The following is a 22,707-nucleotide window of genomic DNA, read 5'->3' as shown; positions in this document are numbered from 1 at the left end:
TTGTCGTTGGTTCATGTTTTTTTTCTCAAAATGGTCTTGTTATAAACATTCGTTCGTTTCAATTGTTGCAAATGTTAATTTGAGACAGATATTTTACAGCTGAATATACCGTTTTTAGAGGTTTTGTTCAATTTGGAATTCAATCCAAATTCTATCCAATTTTTCTGAAATTTTAGAAATTCAAATGTGACGTCATGTTGTGCGTCGATCTCGTCGGCTAACTCGGCTGTAACTTTTTATGTGCTGGTTTAGGCTGTTTTTATTCTGTAATAAGTCACCACTGCGGTGTTGACATATATATGTAGGACTCTAAAGTGCGATGGGGACGCTACAGTACGATGGTCACGCTTAAGTGCAATGCCATCATTGTATACGCTAAAGTGCGATGCCTCCATACGCTAAAGTGTTTTTTTGGTTTATAGCTCTTCAACTGTTTTGGTTTGTATACATTCCTGGCTATCAAATATTTGGCTTTGAGCGGTCCTGAAGCTGATAAAGGTCAAACCAAAACCCACATCAAACGCATGAACTTAAAAGTGTGTTTTTTTTTATCAATTATTTTGATTGGATTGGATGTGAAAGAGCTTCTTTCATATCACTCGCGTTTAACTAAAACTGGATACCGCAGTCTCGATTTTTCTCTTGACATATTGTTGTTGATAGATTCGTGTCTCGTCACTCTCTTCAAATCAAACTGATTGCTTTATGTAAGTGTTAAAGACTACAATGAAACCTTTAGTGGTAATATTCCACGTAGTACAAGCTTGATGTAGTAGTGTTATGATTCAATATTTGCTATGTACATTAGCTTTTTGTGCTATCAAACTTACTTTTATCATTTCAGACTTTTTATTCTTAGTTTTATTGATTCCAATTGGTATCACGGTATATTTCATATGTAGAGATATCAGGAAAGAAAATTATACAACCAAGACACCCGACAAGGTATTTGCTTTCATTCTGTTAAGTATTTTGCTACTTAGCTAAAAAAAAACATCCTAGATTGCTGGTTAACCAATCGAGAAACAGAATTAAAGACTGAAACGAAATGTATTTAATAAAAACAAATTTTACAATAAAAGAAAATGAACGCTCGTGTCATTCGTCAACCGCATAATGTATTATTCTTGTAAAAAAAATATTCGTTCCAATTTTTTTTCTTTGACATCACCATTTCAATTTTTATCTGGAGAACAGTCTACTAGAAAGTAAAATCACAAAAATACTGAACTCAGAGGAAAATCAATTAGGAAAGTCCATAATCACATGGCAAAATCAAATAACAAAACGCACCAAAAACGAATGGACAAGAACTGTCATATTCCTTACTTGGTACAGGCATTTTCAAATGTAGAAAATGGTGGATTAAACCTGGTTCTATAGCGCTAACCCTCTCACTTTAAAAACAGTCTCATCTAATTCCGTTATATTTACATGATGCGTTAAATAAACAGTCACAATTAATAAAATAGTCAAAATATGGTCTGCTTTATACCAATATACTTTCGAAATTGGATACTATAAGATTTGTTGTTTTGACTTTTTGTTTTACATTTCGTACATAACAGAAAAAATAAATAGTATCTATTTTTATATGAAAAATAATTGTCATTTTTATCAATTAAACGGTTTTATAGTTTACATTTTTTCTGTTTATAGTTTCAGGTGACGTAAGGAGAATGATTCTATGTTTATTCATCATAACTCAAACTTTGGAGCACATTTTTGTTACTGTGCATGTATTGGCGACATTCAATTTACATGCTCTATGCTTTCCTTGATATAGTTATATTCAATTTCAGTCAGACTAAATTTTAAAACTATTAATATTGAATGAATGTTATAAAAACGTATCTTGAATTCAAATTAGAACAATGTATTGACTAACATTTTTTGTACATAATATAGTGTTTAATGAATAATTTATATAGCAAAATTGACATAAAACGAGAAAATATAACACTACAACTTAAAAAAATTAACACCGAATAACGCGAACCCTACCAAAAAAATAGGGGGATGATCTGAGTCGCTCAGGAAAGAATCAACAGATAAAGCCCCACATGTGAAGCTCGTCGAACGTATTACCTTTGCAAGTATACAAGCGGTGATAATTTCAATTCGAAAGGTCACTTTCGAAGACACGCAGACGGGATTCAGATATCAACAATTGTAACAAATTCGTCGTAATGTTTGAAACGAATAGTCAATAACATCATTCAAAAAATGTCATATGTAAGCGTTTATGTTATTTTGCATTACACGAGATATGTCACATTTTTATTTCATTCATTATTCTTTATGTTGACATATCGTCTTGTATTAAAAAAAAACGAATTTGGACAACGTTATATATCATATACGAAATATTATTGGTATCTTAAAATGAAATTAAATGATTTTGCTCCTTTGTGTTTTTGTATTTAACAAGCGTCTAATTGGATATAAAACATATAGTCTTCGTTTGATTATTTTATTCTTCTAACAGGGAAATATTTCAAAAAATAAATTGAGGGGTATATTGAAGTTTTTGCCAACTGTTCTTTATTTTTGCAAAGGTTCTTTCATAATGTGGACATTTTGATACATTTCATGTTTACAAAACATTGAATTGTTCGAAAAAACTAAGGATTTTCTTGTCCCAGGTGAAAATTACCATAGCCGTTTTTGTCACAACTTTTAGGAATTTTGGATCCTCAATGGTCTTCAACTTTGTACTTTTATGGATTTACAAATATTTTGATATGAGCGTCACTGATGAGTCTTATGTAGACGAAACGCGCGTCTGGCGTACAAAATTAGAATATCTGTACCTTTGATAACTATTGGAATCCCCAAGGGTATCGCCAGCCCAGTAGTCAACACTTCTGTGCTGACATGAATATCAATAATCTGGTAATTTTTTTACATTTCATGTTTACAAAACTTTGAATTGTTCGAAAAACTAAGGATTCTCTTATCCCCAGGTTTAGATTACCTTAGCTGTATTTAACACAACTTTTGGAATTTTCAACTTTGTACATATTTGGATTTACAAATATTTTGATATGATCGTCACTGATGAGTCTTATGTAGACGAAACGCGCGTCTGGCGTACAAAATTAGAATATTTGTACCTTTGATAACTATTGGGTAAATCGTTTGAAGAATATTTTTGTTTGCACAATTTTGATAATAGAAATTCAATGTTATAAAGGATCAATTCATATCTTGTACAAATAATCTCAGCAATAAAAAAGTGGATATCAGATTGTGTTAATTGATAATACATGATATGTGTTTCCTTTGTTAAGGCTGTTTTTAACATAATTTTTGGCATATTTTTTTTTGGTTTTGCTTTTATTGGCAAATGTCAACTATGGTCTTATAAAGAACAACGAAACACAGTTATAACTATTTGTTCAACTTAATATTGCGCTATCTTCATGATCTAGATGACATGTTCTCACAGAATGAATCAAAGTGTGGCACCGTGGTACTTATGACATCTCTCCGATTAAACGTGATAAAAGACAACGACAATTAACTACTTATCATAGCAACGACTTTTAAAAATATGCTGCTATAAGAAACACGTGGGAAAAGCAAGTGGAGGAAGGCTTCAAGCCAGAGGCTCTACAGTTCATTTCTTTTCGCTTTTGCAAAACGTTTCTTTGTTTTATTTTTTTCTAATTTAAGTTTCAAATCATCAGTGTATGATTCCTGGTTATTTTATTGTCAACTGCACGGTTGAGAAACTGTGTGTATTCATATTTTCATCTGAGAACAATTGAAGACGGTTTAAGGTTACTACTGATGCGAGAAGGACTGCTTCATACCTTGATCTTTTCCTCAATATTGACACAGATGGGCAACTTCACACGAAAATCTATGATAAACGGGACGATTTCAACTTCCAAATTATCAATTTCCCATTTCGAAGTAGTAACATACCCCCTGCCCCTTTGTATGGTGTTTACATATCTCAATTGATATGGTATTCTCGTGCATGTTCCCACTATACGAAATTCATATACAGGAGTGTGTTCTTAACGCAGAAACTGCTCCAACATAATAATGAGGAGAACAGATTAAAAATGACACTCCGTAAATTTTACGGACACCAACATGAATTGGTTGATCAATACGAGGTATCTTTGTCCAAACTTACTATGGACATTTTTGAAACTAACTAGGTTGTGGTTTGTCATTTCTTCGTCTGATGTTTTAATAGCGGAACGTGACCTATTACGGATCGTGAATGTTTTGCTTGGTGTGAATTCGCATAACTATAAGACGTGTCATGGTACTTTTCTTTCCCAAATTCATATAGTTAGTTTTTATGTTATAGTTGTTATTATTGTCGGGTTTTGTCAAATGTCTTTACGTTTGTAGTTGTTAATCTTATTTTTCTCTGTTGTATTTGTGTATTAAGGTAAAGATAATTAATCATCCAGTTAATTTATTAGATGATTTTTTTACGGTATATTTGGTGTACAGTTTGATTCAGAAGAAACACCAACATGGCTAGATAATACACATGTATAATTACTACCAAAATTTGATATTAATAAGTATTATGATTGTCATAGTTATTAGTGGACTTTTTATCAGTCTTACAAATCTAATCTTGAATTCTATTCTAATTTTTTTGGGGAATTTTATTTAGAAATTCAAATGTTATGTCACCAAGTGCGTTGATGACTTTGACTTACTCGGATAATTTGCTGGTTTAAGTTGTTTTATTTAATGTTTCCGTGTTTATTCTGTAGTTAGTAAACACTTCAGTTTTATCATGTATATCTATTATAAAATCATTTTTTTTTAAATTTAATGGTTGCAAAAGTATGAATTATTCTAAATAATAAGGATGTTCTTATCCCAGGCAGAAAACCTTAGCCGTACGCGTATTGGTCACAACTCTTTGGAACTTTTGTTCTTCAGTGCTGTTCAACTTTTAGCTTGTTTTGGCTTTCGAACATTTTTCATTTGATCGTCACAGGTTACTCTCGTGTAGCCGAAACGCACATCTTGCGTATTACATCGAAAACCTGATACCTGTAGTTAGCTACTATTCGTGTGTTTCTCTGTCTATATTTTCTCCCATTTATTTGTAGTCTTGTCATATAATGATGTCATTTGAATGTTATATCTAACATTGCCATTAAAGCGGGAAGTTCGGCATGCCACAAAACAAGTTTCCACCGACCATTTTTTTTCTCAAAATGTCCTGTACCAAGTCAGGAAAATAACCATTGTTTTATTATATTTTGTTTCTGTGTATGTTACATTTTTGATTCTGTTGTGTTGTAGTTTTCCTGTTACATTTGATGCGTTTCCCTCAGTTTGATAATGTTCATAATTTCTAGTGTCATTTTCTGTAGTTTTGTTGTTTCCTTTATGTATTCGACTTCCAGCTTTGTATCCCCTCTTGCCTCTTAAGTCTTGGTTATGACATAAACCCTCACAAGTGGTCCGCGTCCAGAAACATTTATATTAACTTCATTATTGTTTATGATCTTTACCTTGGTATAATCAGTACACACATATCCTTGTGAAAGGGGGACGAAAGATACCAAAGGGACAGTCAAACTCATAAATCTAAAACAAACTGACAAAGCTATGGCTAAAAATGAAAAAGACAAACAGACAAACAATAGTACACATGACACAACAAAAAAAACAAAAGAATAAACAACACGAACCTTACCAAAAATAGGGGTGATCTCGGGTGCTCCGGAAGGGTAAGCAGATCCTGCTCCACATGTGGCACCCGCCGTGTTGCTTATGTGATAACAAATCCGGTAAATAGTCTAATTCGGTAGGTCCCATTCATGAAAGGGAAGGGGGTTGTAGTTACGACTTAAGGAACATATTCGATTTCATTTGTGAAACGGTTATTCCATAACGTTCAACCAACTCGTGATGGCGTCCGTAAAATTTACGAAGGGATGATTCCAACTTCAGCATTTGGAACTCTTGGTTTAATAGCTCCCTTGTGAGCAGCAAAACTCTATCAAGAAAATCATGATAGGAAATGCAAGCACGGAAAATTTGTATCAATTGGGAGATATATACCCCGTATGTAGGTGCTGCTGGAATGTTGCTACTTAGAAATGGAAAGTTCACTATTGGAAATCTGAAATCATCGCTTTTGTCGTAAAGTTTTGTTTTCAACCGTCCCTCATTGTCAATTTCTAGATGTAAGTCAAGATATGAAGCCGACTTAACTGTATCTGTAGTATCCTGTATCTCTAGTTCGATGGGATACATGCTTTCCACATCTGAACAGTTTTGATTACAAATTTAAATTATTTTTGAAGAATATAAAGTATACAGGAAACTGTTCTACAAAAGATGAAAAACAAATTTGTGTAATTACAAAAACGAAAATGTATTACTTCACACTAATTTCCTTTACGGAGTCAGTGTACGGTTTAGATAACTACATCAATGCATAAGGAAAGGCGAAAGGGATAGCTCCAAATTCTGATCAAAATTGCATATACTTAAGTTCAATCAGATTACAAAATAAGGGGTAAACACACAGGACATAACGGTGTGTTACTTTCTCATTTTTGTATAACATTATTTGTTCCAGGGACTTTTCGATAATGTGCCAATTCATTGTTTAGGCAATGAATGTTCCAAAATAAACACAAATCTTGGTAATGAAATATTGAATCTATTGTATAGGACATATTTTTACAAGTTACAAAAAGTCTAATATAAAACAAAAGTGATACATTACGACTGTTGAAGTTATTTGGATTCAAATGTGTTAATACATTGTTTTAATATCTAGAAGTAAGATTACAACATTATTTCGTATGAATTATTTTTATATAAGTTTTATATAGTATAAAATTCTATATAGTGACCGTGATCTTCACATAAATGGATATCTTTTCACTTGTATTACGTTATGTTTATGCTACATGTGGATTTACATGAGCTATGCAATAACGATAAAAAAACGTTTCAATTATTAAGGTTTTCCAGTTTCAATTAATAATATTTGAATTTATCAAAAGTAAATTCGATTGCATATCTAACAATCTGCATTGTACCATCAATCAAATACATGGACATAATGAATGAATGATTACATTCTTAGGTCCTCGTGAGATATAAATATCGAATTTTGTTTCATTTCAATCCGTCTCTGGGAAAGATGTGTGTTGATATACCAGCTGAAGGACGCCTTCGGGTGCGGGAATTTCTCGCTACATTGAAGACCTGTTGGTGACCTTCTGCTATTGTGTTTTTTTATTTGGTCGGGTTGTTGTCTCTTTGACACATTCCCCATTTCCATTCTCAATTTTATACATAATGTTGTTATGATTATTTCTGCTTGCATAACTGGTTTCATGTATAACACACTTCTGAAAGCATTTATATATCAAAGCAAATTTTGATTAGCCCATTGTCTTCAACAAAATATATTTGCGAGTAAATGTCAATAATAATGCAATCTTAAACAGTATTATTTTGTGAATTGAAAATTGTATGTCATATTTGTATCAAAGAAACTGAACAATGTTATCATTTATATTTACCCTTAAGCTGGGGTCACACATTCACGATTTTTACTGCCGTCCTTGATAGGACCATTCCCGATTAAAATTTGTCAAAAGTCTGATCAAGGTCCTGTGAATCGTGGATGGAAATACGATTTGTATCTTTCGCCAGGTAAAATTCGACCGAGTCTGTCACGACTGCGTCCCGATTCTACCGAATGTAATCCGACAGAGATCAGATAGTGACAAGACAGTGAACCGACGCTGACGGAAGTTATCCGTTCGAAAACTGTCGACATAATCGGGATGATCAGGTACTGTCGGAACGTAATCCTATCACAGTCCGCTCTATCGCATTGCAAACGGCTTTGTCTGGTCTCAGTCGTATTGTATTCTGTTATTGTCGGGACTTCTCCAGATCATTCCCGTTCCACAGGACACCGTCCCGAATACACAGAACATTGTTAGGAATTCGATCCGATAGAGCAGAATCTGTCACGACATAGGCACGATTGTAATCCGACTAGACAAAATCGGCTGAGTTTCCCCGAATGTTACGGGACGCACCTAACTGTCTGGGTGCTTTGCCGAACTATTCGGACCCTTCCCGACCAGGAGGAATCTGTTACGAACTAAAACGACTGCGTTCAGACAATAATAGGACATTCCAGATAATTGAGGATACTAATCCGACTTTTTCACTTTTCGTGTCGTATCGCTGTCTGATCTCAAACGGGAGCAATAATCGGCAATGTGTGAACCCCGCATTAATTCAAATGTAAAATGGCAAACTTGTCATGGGTCAACTTTATTTGATGTATATGCGTTTATTTTCAAGTGTATTCCAAAAATACATGCATGTAGTGTTTGTAATATTGTCTCAATTTTATATTTAATATTGATTCAATTTTATTTCTCTTTTAAATATATATTTTGCAAACCAGGTAGAAGTGTCGTTTTAAATGGAAATTCCATAACGTTAAATTTAAAACCAGTATATCTATATGTTCATATTTGTATTACAGAAGTAAAATTGTATATCAAAATTATATAAGGTAAGACAATTTGATTTTGTATGATGCGTAAAATGAAAGTAGTTGATCACATTGTCAAGGCGCACGTTTCAAAACCTGTACACAATATACATGGTTTATATGAGAAATGGTATACATAACTGAAACGGCAATTGAACCTAACAAGCAAAACTACCAGCCAAATATGGTTCGTAAATAGTATGTTTTTTTTACATTAGACAAGTAAGTTTGCAACGTGTCAAGCTCAACATCGACTCAAGTCAGCAATGATAAACAGATTTTACAGGGACTATTGATAAAAATAATTGATAAAGTCAATGGGACAACATGACAAAACAAATGAATATATTGTATTAAATTTGATGTTTCAAAACAACGAAAAAGCAGTACTACTTACTTATAGTCAGTTTTGGTTCATTACTTTAATTATAGATGAGCACCTGACTGACAGACATAAACAAACAAAGATTAACTAAGGCTGTCAATAACGTAAAATATATTTATTCAAATAAGTGTTCCACATGTAATGCAGGCAGTTATTATATGCAATGCTATTCTTCTTGTTATTTCGATTTCCAATCTGAATATTTGTTAGATTAAAAGAAAGGAAACAACACCTATTAATTATGATTTAATGTAATATTTAATATGCGTATATAATGTAACATTGTCATGCATACGTCAACCTAATTTTAGAATGACAGGTTTAACACATAATAGCAAATTTCGGGGCTATCATATTTCTACCCTCATGCCATTTAAATCAATATTTTCACAACATGTATTTGTGTTTAGTATTTTATGAATTTATGAATAGCATTCATTTCATATCTAAACACCGTTGACTGTTAACTTGTACACATAAAATATCCTTTAGCCTACTATTCATAAACACATTGTTTTTTTTCCACAAAGAGCAGATTATTTTGTGTGTCGGTGTAGTTGCGTTTTACAGGCTGGACATCATCTTAAGTATTGATACTTTTTGGCATACAAATAGTATTCAGTCGAAAACATCTAAAGCATTTTTTATTGGCATATACATACATTCCGTTATAGATTTTTGAATTATTTTTCTATATATCCGTTCATATACGTTATGTGTTAGATTGGTAATTATGAAGTATCTTCTGAATTTTCCGATCATACTGACTGTCCAAATACCACTGTACTGGTCACTGAGGAGGGTGGACTCAACAACTGCATGAGAGATACTTATATATATAATGTTTTGTTATTTTATTGTTTTTTTACGCATTAAATCATGTATGCTTTCAACCCCATTGAGGTATAAATGTTCATTATTGAATAAACAATGTCGTGTTATATACACACAAATAAATAGTTTCATGCGGCATTAGTATACCGATAATGAAATATCGAAAACATGAGACAAATTACGGCAACAAACCCATCTTATTAACTCTTAAAGTTCGGGACCCGATGTATAAAGAAAGGCAACAGTAGTATACTGCTGTTCAAAACTCATAAATCCATGGACAAAAAGCAAAATTGGGGTAAAAAACTAAAACCGCGGGAAACGCATTTAATAAAGAGGAGAACAACGACACAACACTTAAATATAGCACACACAGAAACGGACAAAGCATCAGACAAAATCCCACGAGAATAACAAATATAACATCAAAACCAAATACATGACTTTGGGATAGACAAGTACCGTGACGTACCGTGACACGTCTTATCGCAATGTGAATTAACACTAAAAAAAAGAGAAAACAAACGACGCAACGTCAAAATGTTACACACTCAGAAACGAACAATAATATAACAATGGCCATCTTCCTGACTTGGTACAGGACATTTTTAAAGGGAAAAAATGGTGGGTTGAACCTGGTTTTGTGGCATGCTTAACCTCGCACTTTAATGGCCATGTTAAAAATAACATTGTTATTACAACATAGTATTACAGAACTACAATACAAATAAATAGGAGAACATATCAGACAAAGAAACACATTATTAATAGATAACAAAAAGCATCAGGTTTAAAATTCAATACACTAAAAACGCGCCTCGTCCACAAGACTCACCAGTGTCGTCCAGATATAAAAGATCGAAAGGGCAAAAAAGTACAAAGATGTATCTAAAGAGTAATCTTCCCATGAATAAAGCAAGAGCAATACAAATTCACGGTCAGTAACATTGTAACAGTTAATAATGTGAGTCTGTGTGTTGAAATTTCAATCCTCTAATCTCAAATGTATGTTGTTGTTACAAATGCATTCTTATCTTTTTGCAAAGCAATTGGTGTCTACGTTTTCTCAGCTCTGCATAATCAATTAAAGCAGTCGGTCTTTCAATTGAGCATGTGGAATAGAGATTGAAGATTTTAGAATAAATATTTGTAAGTTTAAAGAATTCACCTCTGGTTGAAAATATATCATTTCGGTGAAGTCAAACATCTTTACAACCCGTCTGCATTTCGTTTTATGTAAGAATTTTCTTAAAGTTTAAGTATTCAGTTTAGAAATTGAAGATTTTCACCGCCCGCCTTAATTCCAAGTGGAGAAGGGCTGATTTTTTTTCTAAAACTCCTCCTAAGTGACGATGAATGGATTGAAATACTAATATAGATATCTTAACTACATGTCATTTACTTGGACTTTGCCATCAGTCTGACAAATGAAATTTATAATAATTATCAAGAAACTAAGACAGATAATTATAAATTCAATACGTGTACATTTCATTTATATATTTTACATGTTATTATCATACATCTTAAAGCCATATATTTCATGTAAATATTATTGATTATTTTCAACAGCAGCTACAATGAGATAGAATGAACACTACTTGTACATCTTTAACGACAGTGAAAATTCTTTTTCTGATCTTCTTCATTAAAATATGTACAGGAGGTAATATAATCTTTTTATCTATTATCTCTCTTTCGTAGCGCAATGGCACTGTACTGTTTTCCCTCGTTTCTGTGTGTAGCATGGGACCTTTTAGCTGGAGAATTGTTTAGCGTAAAAATGCGGTGTGCATTATGCATAAATAAATTAAAGTTGACAAATTTAAAAAAAAAAAAAAAAAAAAAAAAAGTTTAGTAAGGCTTTTGCATGTTGATACTTAATGATGAGTTATTGGTTTCTTAGAATAAAATGTTAGGCAGTCATTTTTGTAACATGACCAAATTGCAGCACGGTCAGATATTCAAAATTATTACCCATGGGGAATACGCTTCAAATATCGATCTTAAGTCAAATGGTACTTGGCATAACTACAAAACCCCAAGGGAAATATAAAATAAAAAGTTCTCTATCAAATAAAAATATCAACTGTATTTGTTTCTCTCATACCAACTATTTCTTCTTAAACTTCAGAAACCACTGCCTCTTCAATGCCTGCTAGGACAACAGGTAACAGCATATTGGTAATCGTTTACAAAAAAGTTTATATAAAAGTCAAAAGACAGATATGTCATTAATATAACATATTTATGTCATCTAGCGTTAAAAGAAAAAAGATATCGGAATTTCATAGCTAGCTTGGTTTTTTTGTGAAAATATATCTTGTGTTTCTGGTTAACGGTTGTTTTACTGTTTTTGTGGAAATTATTGTACTCTAGCTTTATCTAGATTTTGTTTTAAATAGTGAATTATAATGACAATAAATGGTGATCTTGTTATCGATTATATCAATTGATTGTCCCATATAACGTATGTGGTAGGTAACATGAATAAGGATGTATACATTTGTTAGTCTTAAGCAAAACTTTTATTATTTCACGGTTAAATTTGTAATTCTTTATTTCGGGTAGAGCGTTTACCATATACAGATTCATCTACAAAACATTTGTTTGAATAACCTTGTTGTATAGCAGCCCAATTAAAAAATATATCTTTAAATCATCTCTTAAAAAAAATGTTTAGATTCTATATGTCATTTTCTGAATTAACATTTCTAGTAATACGGAGCGTTTTATCGTTTCCGCTTTAATATTGCATACAAATACAAATTTGGTCAAACTGAATCAAAACTGGTCTACCTTCCACCGAGAGAGACGCTAAATATCTTATATTAGGAATGATTAAGTACTTAATATAGATCATCCTCCCTATCATGATCAAGTTTTTGTTCTCCTATTAGAATATCTTTTTATGATGATATATACGTAATGTTTATATCCCGCTTTCGGGCATTTGTTTTTACTTTCGTATACGTGTGAGACCGGTATGTCAGTTTGTGCTGAGTGGTTGTTTGGGGGTTTCTGTTTTCCTTTGTTCACTGTTCGGTCTTACATGATATTGTCTTTTATTTCAGTAATTCGTTTTTCTTATTTTTTATATGTATGTACAAGTTTGGATATAAAATTCAGCTTCTTCATGTTTATGTTGTTCAGTTTAAAGCAGTTGTATGCACATAAATTTTATTCATAAACAGTTTCATGTATTTGGTTTTGATGTTATAATTGTTATTCTCGGGGAATTTTGTCTGATGCTTGGTTCGTTTCTGTGTGTGTTACATTTTAGTGTTGTGTCGTTGTTCTCTTCTATTTAATGCGTTTCCCTCGTTTGTAGTTTGTTACCCCGATTTTGTTTTTTGTCCATGGATTTATTGAACATCGCCTTTATTTACACCGAAATGGTTCGAAATTACAACTGATAACACCATTACCAACAGTATTCCATTTTAGTATTCTTTTCATGATTTAGAAATAATTACAAACTCGATGATTTAGTACGTGTCTCCAACTAAAATCAATCTATCTTAATTTTTGAAATTTACCTGTAACAATGTTAATGTCACACAACAGAAATGTTGATTTATTATCGACATTTTAAACATTGCTTTATAGTCGAGCGATGTTGCTAGCACCACTCTTTCATAAAATGTCCGGTACCAAGTCAAGAATACGGCAGTTGTTATCTACAGTTCGTTTATATATATATTAACATGAAATTGAGAAACAAATGGGGAATATGTCAAAGAGACAACAACCCGATCAAAGAGCGGACCACATCCGAAGGCCACCAATGGGTCTTCAACACAGCGAGAAAATACCGCACCTGGAGGTTGTTCTCAACTGGTCCCTAAAAGAAATTGTGTACTTGTCCAGTAAAAATGGACGTCACACAAAACTCCAAAACATATACATGAACTAAAATGAAAAAAAATCAAGACTAACAAAAGGGTAGAGAGTCCTGAGTTTACACAGGCGCAAAAATACAGCGTGGTAACGTTTCCTTTTGTTGTAGTGCAGTATCTTGTTGCTTCTATTGTTTTCCTCTTATAGTTGGCGTGTTTCCGTGGGTTTAAACTAATGATCCGGATTTGATTTCGCTTAATCGAATTATAACTATTTAATAGTGGTATACTCCGTCGGATAAAACGTGGCTTATATCATAATATTTATACAGAGCTAATCATTCTTTTTAGTTTATATTTTTTTTGTTTGAAAATGATCATTCCCTCCTTTTTTTCATTTTTGACGTAGTTACGATGTAGACCTAGAAAGCTAAGACCTATATTCATATCTTCCTTACAGCACAATTAATATTATATTTTGCAGGCTTAAAATGACCTTTCCATAAAAATAAATCATTTGTCATTTACGTACATGTGTCATATATCTTCTACATGTAAAGTATCGTAACTATGTATATCGATAGACATAATATGAAATTATTCTAAAGCATCGTTACAAAAAGTAGCTAAGACAGTATGTATAGGTTTTACCAACTGAAGTGCAAGATGTTCAGTACACACGCCATATTTATTCTGTTCGACAATTTTCTTTTAGTTTACTTTTTGTAGGCCTGCTGTGTACCACTCTTCAGTTTCAATGTGTCGACGACGGATCATGTATAGATATAGCATTTAGATGCGACAACAGTTTAGAGTGCCGTGACTTTTCTGATGAGGTCAATTGTGAGTAATATACACACAATTATATATATTGATAATTTATGTGATACATATTCTGAAAAAAACATATGGTTAATAATCCCTGTTCCACTTCGTACTTTATTGGACTTTCATACTTTATAATTTCTCTCAAAACATATGCTCTATAAATAAATTTTGTACGAGAATTTTATGCGACCAAATATCTTTTATATTTTGAAAGTGAAAGCTATTTGACAATTGAACATCAATGTCTCTATTTAGCTACATATCTAATACTGTAATGATGCGTCGGGTACATTTGTTTAATCATTTTATGGCACATAGAACTTGAATTTTTTCTATGTAAAAAAAGTTCAAAGTTGTGACCCATTCTCCGGTAGAATTTATTAACATTACATTGACTGACCGCTATAGAATATATGTGTCCTTAGGCCTTTACATATTGACTAGCCGTTATGGAATATCTGTCCTTTCAACGATTAACATTTCTTTTTATCTTAAAAAAGGAAATGGGAGTGCTCTTATGTTAAATTGGCAACATAGGAATATCATTTCTTTTAATTCTACTTTGCAATTTTTTTTTGTCCCTCTATACACAGCAACTTTTGCATAGGTACTATTTCTGTACTAAAAATTTGTAGTACTGGAAATTTACTTTTAATATTCAGTACTATTGTGTTACTACAAAATTATGGTAATATTTAGGTACCTTTATTTTACAGTACTGTATTTGTACTTGAAATTTAGGTACTACGATTTTTGGTTACTATTGTTACATTTTCAGCATTTTGTAAGATTTTTCTATTTCAGATCTCTCAAAGTTATGATTTTCAAACATGGAATATTGTATTATTTCTGTACAAAAATATTTAGTGCAAATCAAGTACTGTAAAATACGAGTACCTAAATATTACCATAATTTTAAAGTAAAGAAGTAGTACTAAATATTAAAAGTTAATGTCCAGTACTGCATATTTTTAGTACAGAACTAAAACCTATGCAAAAGTAGCTGTGTACATGTTTATTTGTATCATATACCTGTATTTATTGCTTCACGATGTTTTCAAATAAGAAGACAGATGATTACCACATCAACTGTAATAAACAAATGTTAAAAAAGGAGAAAGTCGAGTAAGACCCTATTTTGGTCCCAAAAGTATCAGTTTTACAAAATTATTAAAATGTAAACTTTTATGTATTTATTGGAAATTATAATACTTCTGCTACATAAATATGGGCTGCTGTTTACAAAACAATGTACATATATCGGGTACTAGCATCATTAAGTCATGCTAAATTACTGAAATCTTAATTTTTTGGAATTTTTGTTAAATTTTAGGAGGTGGCCGCATTTGTGTTCACTCTTAATATTCAAATTTAAGTTGTATTTGATGATCATACATAACATGTATAAGGTCGAGGATGAACACGGATGCGGCCACTTTCATTTTTGACAAAACCATCTGAAAAATGAAATTTTTAAGCAGATTTGATAGATTTTTCATATTTAAGCTAAAATCGAAGCGTTTTTTATGAGTGAATCAGTTAAAATCTTTCACAAAAACTAGTTGAATCAATTGAAATGGACACTTAAGTGTTTAAAAAGTGTCCAAAATCTTTTGTCAGATGGACCCGAATTTGAAGCCAAAATCGGCCCTTTCCGGACCTACTTCTTTTACATAGCACAATAAGTAAACAAAATCGTACAATCTTATCTTTAATTAACATGCTGAAATCAAACCCTCTAACCTTACATGATATCATATAGAACAGTAACTATAATAACTGACTTTCCAAGAGTTTCCTTGTTGTTTTCTCTGTGGCAGATGCTTTTTACGTCTGAGCTCATTTTATGAAGATCATTTTTTATTGTTACTGACCTACTCACTTAACCCTTGATTTGCTTCTTGGCAAATTGGGCTGAGCTATTTTGTTCTACCTGAACTATGTAGGGCTGATAAGTATAGATTATTTGTTTTTCTTCAGATTGATATCGTAGAATAACAGCCGCGAGCCACAATATGAACCTTTTTTGCGAGTGAGCGCAGCGAACGAGCTAAAAAGTTACACATTGTGTCGAGCGGCTGATATTTTACGATATCTTTACGAAGAAAACCCGATTATCTGTTAATCGTTCTATTATTGGTATGTTCCCTCATTCTAAAACAGTTTATTTTTGACGAAAGCACGCTTGATAACGTCTCCCCTCGCATTAAGACGTCGCTGATAACTTCTCCTCTCACATTGTGACGTCGCTGATATTGCATGTACTCGTGTCAAGTCTTGATACGAGAATTACGAAGCGATAGAGCACGGTGATATAGACATAGGGAAGGAAGATAAGTAAACGATACATGTTCTCCGTGTTCTTGAATTGGGAGCTATAATAAAAGTCAAAAGATATTTTAAACCAATAAACTGTAAAACTTATACATTTTTAACATATCGTGTGGAACAATTGTTATATGACCGAAATGTCTTGATAGGAATCAAAAACAAAATATTATCTTCGAGCATATGATTTTCAGGTTCTGTAATTATATCTTGCCCGGAGAGGTTACATCCGTGTTCTAATGGACAATGTGTGGGACATGGAGCAAGATGTAATGGACTTACAGAGTGTTCAGATGGCTCTGATGAGAGATCTTGTGTTGAAGATACTACGGAATCAGACACTACTTCAACCTCAATTGGTATAAACCTGTCTCTTTCTCTATTCTGTCTTATTTAATTTCATTTAAGTACTATTTTCATTGCCTACAGTGACAATAGTCACTTTATTACCAACAGAAACAACGACCTTTTCATTACCCACAGTGACAACACAATCGGCAAAATCAACAGAAAACACGATTGTCGATCAGTACCAAATAAACCAGTACAGACATTATTACCAACAGAATCAAAACAATCGTAATTACTAACAGAGACTACACCAACGTAAGTTACATAAAAATCAACCCCGCCACAATATTTATGTATGTGCCTGTCCCAAGTCAGGAGCCTGTAAATTCAGTGGTTGTCGTTTGTTTATGTGTTACATATTTGTTTTTTCGTTCATTTTGTTTTACATAAATATAGCTGTTAGTTTACTCGTTTGAATTGTTTTACATTGTCTAATCGGGGCCTTTTATAGCTGACTATATGGTATGGGCTTTGTTCATTGTTGAAGGCCGTTCGGTGACCTATAGCTGTTAATGTCTGTTGTCTTTTGTGGATAGTTGTCTCATTGGCAATCATACCACATTTTCTTTTTTATATATATAATCACCAATAACAAAAGAGACTACACAAACATTACTACAAACAACAAACAAAACATTTCTACCAACAGGGACAACACAATCTTCAGAACGAACAGTATTTTCAGTCACTTCGGTGTCCTTCTCAACTGCGGAAACAACAGAGGCGTCACAAATAACAGAGACACACTCATTGTCTTTACTAACGGAAACAACATTATCGTCATTACAAGTAGAAACTACAACGCACAAAGAAGTGGATCGTCCCGAGGAGAAAGAGGACCAAGGTAAAATATTTTAATAGTTTTAATATAAATTCATTGTAATTTAATGTGAATGAAATACAACACTTTTGTGGTATGATTAAAGTCATATAAATAAACTCATCATAGATACCAGGACTAAATTTTGTATATACGCCAGACGCGTGTTTCGTCTACAAAAGACTCATCAGTGACGCTCGAATCCAAAAAAGTTAAAAAGCCCAAATAAAGTACGAAGTTGAAGAGCATTGAGGACCAAAATTCCTAAACGTTTTGCTAAATACAGCTAAGGTAATCTATGCCTGTGGTAGAAAAGGCCTTAGTATTTCATGAAACGAGTGACTGGTGATACATAATGTTAATATAAATCATAAACTTAGTCTTCTATGCACGATTTTAACAATTTACGCATCCATTTCGTATAATATCACTCAGTAAGTGTAATTTGTAATGATATCGCAGCTAACTAATGGTCGTGATTGAAGCTGAATTTCACCGATTGTCATCTTTGTAAACAATCAACATAGATACTCAGGTAAGCATGTGAATAACATGAACACATACAGGTTATTTCGATGACGGAGCGATGTTTACGTTTGGTGACACTCTCTCTATCAATTTTGTGTAATCCCTTCGCACTTCGTGTATTTCAATCACCGGATTTTTACAAGAAAGGTCCCTATAACTGCATATAAAAATTTCTTTTAAATTTCGACAAATTGAAGAATTGAAAAGTTACACGCTTTCTTCATGTTCTTATGATGACATCGCACCTAAAGTCAATGTTTACAACTTAAAATAATACACTTACCATCATTATTTTGTTAAACAAATATGCAAGTGGATTTCCACAAATTTCCCCTTGCAATGCCAAAAAGATTAACCTGTTTAAAATTAACTTGAAAAAAAATATTGTTAGAACAAATGTGAACAAAGAAGAGCGGTTTTTTCTTTTATTAAAGTTCAACCAGAATTGATATAATTTAAAATATATTACTATAATCATTGATATTTTCACCCAGCCTTATAGTTTTCCTTCATACACATTCCAGAGCACTTAATGAAGGTTATTTGTGCACACCTTCATAGGTTTAATATCAGAAAAAATCTTATTTTTCAAGTTTATTATATATAGAAACATTGCTTGAAAAGTATAGATTAATACATGGGTTTTTCAAAATTGGCCCGGGTCCAATTCATTCACCCCCATATCAGTCCGAGCCGTAGTCGAGATTCTTATATGTGTCGAGGGATGATACTCGTCCGATTTGAAAAAGGCAATGTTCTAATCGCCTTATTATATACTTCCGACAATTGTTTTATTTAAGGTAAATAAACAAATGAAATAACTAAAACAGTCAAAAACTTTATAAAAAAGTTAAATTATGAATGCTACTGCAACAAAAACACAATTATTGTTTAACAATAGCATCACTACCTCCATATATATTTATGTTACCATTTTCTATAGAGACATTTTGAAACATTGAAATTTTGAAAGCAAAGATTAGAAGTATTAACAGTTTTATGATCATTATTACTACATGTTGTACTATGAGATGATTCATAATTGTCAATGGCGTTTGTTAGCAAGAACTAAACTATCTTCATTTTGAAATCTACATTACTGGATATAACCACTTATCATATGTTGAGTAGTATATACAGTAGTTTTGCATATTTGATAAATAGCCTGCTGTTTAATCCATATCGCGCAACTTTGATGCGCACCCTTTATCGCATACCCTTTATCACACCCCTACCTTCTATCACATACCCTTTATCACACCCCTACCTTTTATCGCATACCTTTTATCACACCCCTACTTTTTTTTTTTAAAGTCAGTTTTGGTATTTTTTTTGGCTTACAAAAATGTTTCCTCAAAATTGGTCAATTTTTTGAATGACGTCATTGTTTGGTATGTGACGTCACGAACGTCAAGTTTTCATATTGCATGTGACATATTGTATTGTTTGGTACACTAAATGCAACTATAGAAAATACAAAACACACAAATAATAATAATAATAAACAAAATATTTTTAAAACAACCGCACTCAAATTGTAAGGTAACCCATGTTTAGGATAAGTAAATTGGCAGTTCTTTTAAGGCCTTTGAAACAAGAAAAAATTAAAACTGAAGGTAACACAGTGCTATGGATCAGAAAACAGTTCATATAATATACTGCTCTTCTGTTGAAATATATGATAAAGCGTATAATGCATGGCAAAATCCGTATCACATGCCGTATCACCCTCGACCAATATCATCCATCGGGCCTTAAGGCCCTTGGGTTGATATTGATGTCTCGGGATGATACGACATATGATACGGATTTTGCCATTTATTATTCTCTATGTTAACATCTGTTTTCTAATAACAGCTTGTTCTGTACAAACAAATTTACCACTGGATTAAATAAACCTTATCGCGAACAGCCCGGTGGGAAATTATGGCTTGTGTTCTTCCGTTCAATACACATAAGCTCTCATATCAATGCTAATTATATAATAGAAAATATTATTAGAACAATATATGTTTCTGATGGTTGATAGCTTTGGTTTAGATAAAACTTTGAATATCAAATCCACATTTTTCATTTTCTTAAATTTCTTTTTTTTTCAGAATCTGAAGTGAACTTTACTTTTTTAACCTTTGGTTTGATTGTTTCTGCTTTTGTTGTTACTCTGGTCGTTTCAAATGTATGCAACTGCTTAATACAGATGCGAATAAGAAGAAGCAAGAAAAATACTGAGCCACAAATAGATGTTACATCCAGAGAACCAGAGACCAACAGAGAAGGGCTGTATGAAGTAATAGAAGTAGAAACTGAAATGAGTTTAGAAAATATCACTTCCGCATCAAATGTAAGAACGAGCTTACCCACATCATCAAATATTAACATGAGCTGCTTAGCTGAAACTGTACAAGTTATTACCGACACAAAAAACAGTTCTGGTAGTTTTCATAATTCCCCAATAAGCGACGCGAGTGAAAAGAGCAACAGTTATGTATCAAATGAAACACAGTATTCAAATCTATACACTGTTCTCCATCAAAACGAAAACACCAAACATGAACATGCATACAATGATATAAGATCAAGTGTTACTTCAGTAAAACCAGATTTAGATGTTGAAGCAGAATACCAGTGAATAAACCGAAAATAAATAATTTGATATGCGAATTCTGCGTTCAAGTCTTTCCCTTTTTATATCATTGTGGCATCATAGACGGCTAAATAATGTAAATGGCTCAGTTTATATCTAATTATAAAATGTTTTGATCTTTTGCATACTTTTGATTTGTTTGGATTTAATGAACGAGTCTATATTAATTTTACCAATCCCCCTTCCTCAGCTTTTCCTTTGAGAGATATATACCCCGCATGCAGATGCTGCTGGAATGTTGCTACTTAGAAATGGAAAGTTCACAATTGAAAAGCTGAAATCATCTCTTTTGTCGTAAAGTTATGTTTTCAACCGACCTTCATTGTCAATTTCTATATGTCAATATATGAGCACAACTTAACTGTATCTGTAGTATCCTTTATCTCTAGTTCGATGGGATAGATGCGTAAATGTCACAAATGATATCGGATATGTTCCTTACGTCGTAACTATAATCCCCTTCCCTTTTATGAATGTGACCTACCGAGTTAGACTATTTACCGGATTTGTTATCACATAAGCAATACGACGGGTGCTACAGGTGGAGCAGGATCTGCTTACCATTCCAGAGCACCTAAGATCACCCCTAGTTTTTGGTGGGGTTCGTGATGTTTATTCTTTAGTTTTCTATGTTGTGTCATGTGTATTATTGTGTGTCTGTTTGTCTTTTTCATTTTTAGACATGGCGTTGTCAGTTTTTTTTAGATTTATGAGTTTACAAAACCTTATATCGGTGGTACATTTGTAACTTGAACCCAGTCTAAATGTGGTGTATAATATGTGGGTCAGACGGCATAACAGAAGAAATCAGGAACACCAATATCGCTTTAGAAAACAAAACAAAAATCAAAAGTTTGATATACTAATATTTAGATAGGCATAACCACAATCTAAAATTAATAGTATTAAAAACCTTTGAACCCCTTCAGAAACAACGAGGAGAATCACACAAGCAATTCCATGAACTAAATATGAGGACAGCGGAACATAAATAAAACGTGTATCGATGTCATTGATATTGTCGAAAAACGATTTATAAATAATAGATTTCATGGTAAGCAAAAACCAAAAACAACATATTAAACATAGTTTAAAAAGTAAAATTACAAAAAAAAACTGAACTCCGATGAAAATTTATTACGGAAAGTCCCTAATCAAATGGCAAACAGATTTATCAGATGATAAAACACATCAAACAAATGACCAACAACTTTCATATTCCTGATTTGGTACAGACATTTTCAAATGTAAAAAATGCTGGATTGAACTAATCGACACTTGCTGATAACAACATCATCTATACCAACGCACATCTGTTTAAATGATTGCTTGAAATGTAACACAATGCGATGGTAATATTAATCTCTTACGAGGATCTCGGAATGTAACCTTTATTTTATTGGGTCCGTATGTTTGATTGTTGGTACAATACATAATATAAAAATACACAGGCCACTATAATTCCTAAAATGGAAAACCTAAATAAATGTATCATTTTCTATCGTTATTGCATAGTTCATGTAAATCCACGTATAGTATACCAATTACGTAAAATAATGAAATGATATCCATCTATGAGAAGATCCCGGTCACTTTATTTCAATTTATACTTATATT

General features: G+C 32.5%; 1 protein-coding gene across 2 annotated transcripts; it reads left to right on the top strand.

Annotated features, from left to right (window-relative positions):
- The first annotated feature begins 10,507 nt into the window (after window positions 1-10,507).
- On the top strand, window positions 10,508-21,107 carry LOC134681725 (uncharacterized). 2 transcript variants are annotated; one of them, XM_063541357.1, is made up of 7 exons: window positions 10,508-10,901; window positions 11,325-11,418; window positions 11,887-11,922; window positions 14,321-14,434; window positions 16,942-17,106; window positions 17,748-17,942; window positions 20,546-21,107. In XM_063541357.1, exons 2-7 carry the CDS (start codon window positions 11,343-11,345, stop codon window positions 21,073-21,075), a joined length of 1,116 nt encoding a protein of 371 aa, XP_063397427.1. In that variant the 5' UTR covers window positions 10,508-10,901; window positions 11,325-11,342; the 3' UTR covers window positions 21,076-21,107. The 2 variants fall into 2 exon arrangements, with proteins under 2 accessions (XP_063397427.1, XP_063397428.1); XM_063541358.1 differs by lacking the exon at window positions 11,887-11,922.
- The last annotated feature ends 1,600 nt before the right edge of the window (window positions 21,108-22,707 follow it).

Source organism: Mytilus trossulus, chromosome 8 (genome assembly GCF_036588685.1).
Source record: "Mytilus trossulus isolate FHL-02 chromosome 8, PNRI_Mtr1.1.1.hap1, whole genome shotgun sequence".
Taxonomy (NCBI): Eukaryota; Metazoa; Mollusca; class Bivalvia; order Mytilida; family Mytilidae; genus Mytilus; species Mytilus trossulus.
This window is presented reverse-complemented; position numbering and strand designations above follow the sequence as displayed.

Excerpts from the sequence above, each read along its gene's own strand:
- LOC134681725 (XM_063541357.1), top strand. The coding sequence starts at position 11,343 with ATGAACACTACTTGTACATCTTTAACGACAGTGAAAATTCTTTTTCTG. Across the intron at positions 11,419-11,886 it reads CATTAAAATATGTACAGGAG|AAACCACTGCCTCTTCAATG; the intron begins GTAATATAATCT and ends CTTAAACTTCAG. Across the intron at positions 11,923-14,320 it reads AATGCCTGCTAGGACAACAG|GCCTGCTGTGTACCACTCTT; the intron begins GTAACAGCATAT and ends TACTTTTTGTAG.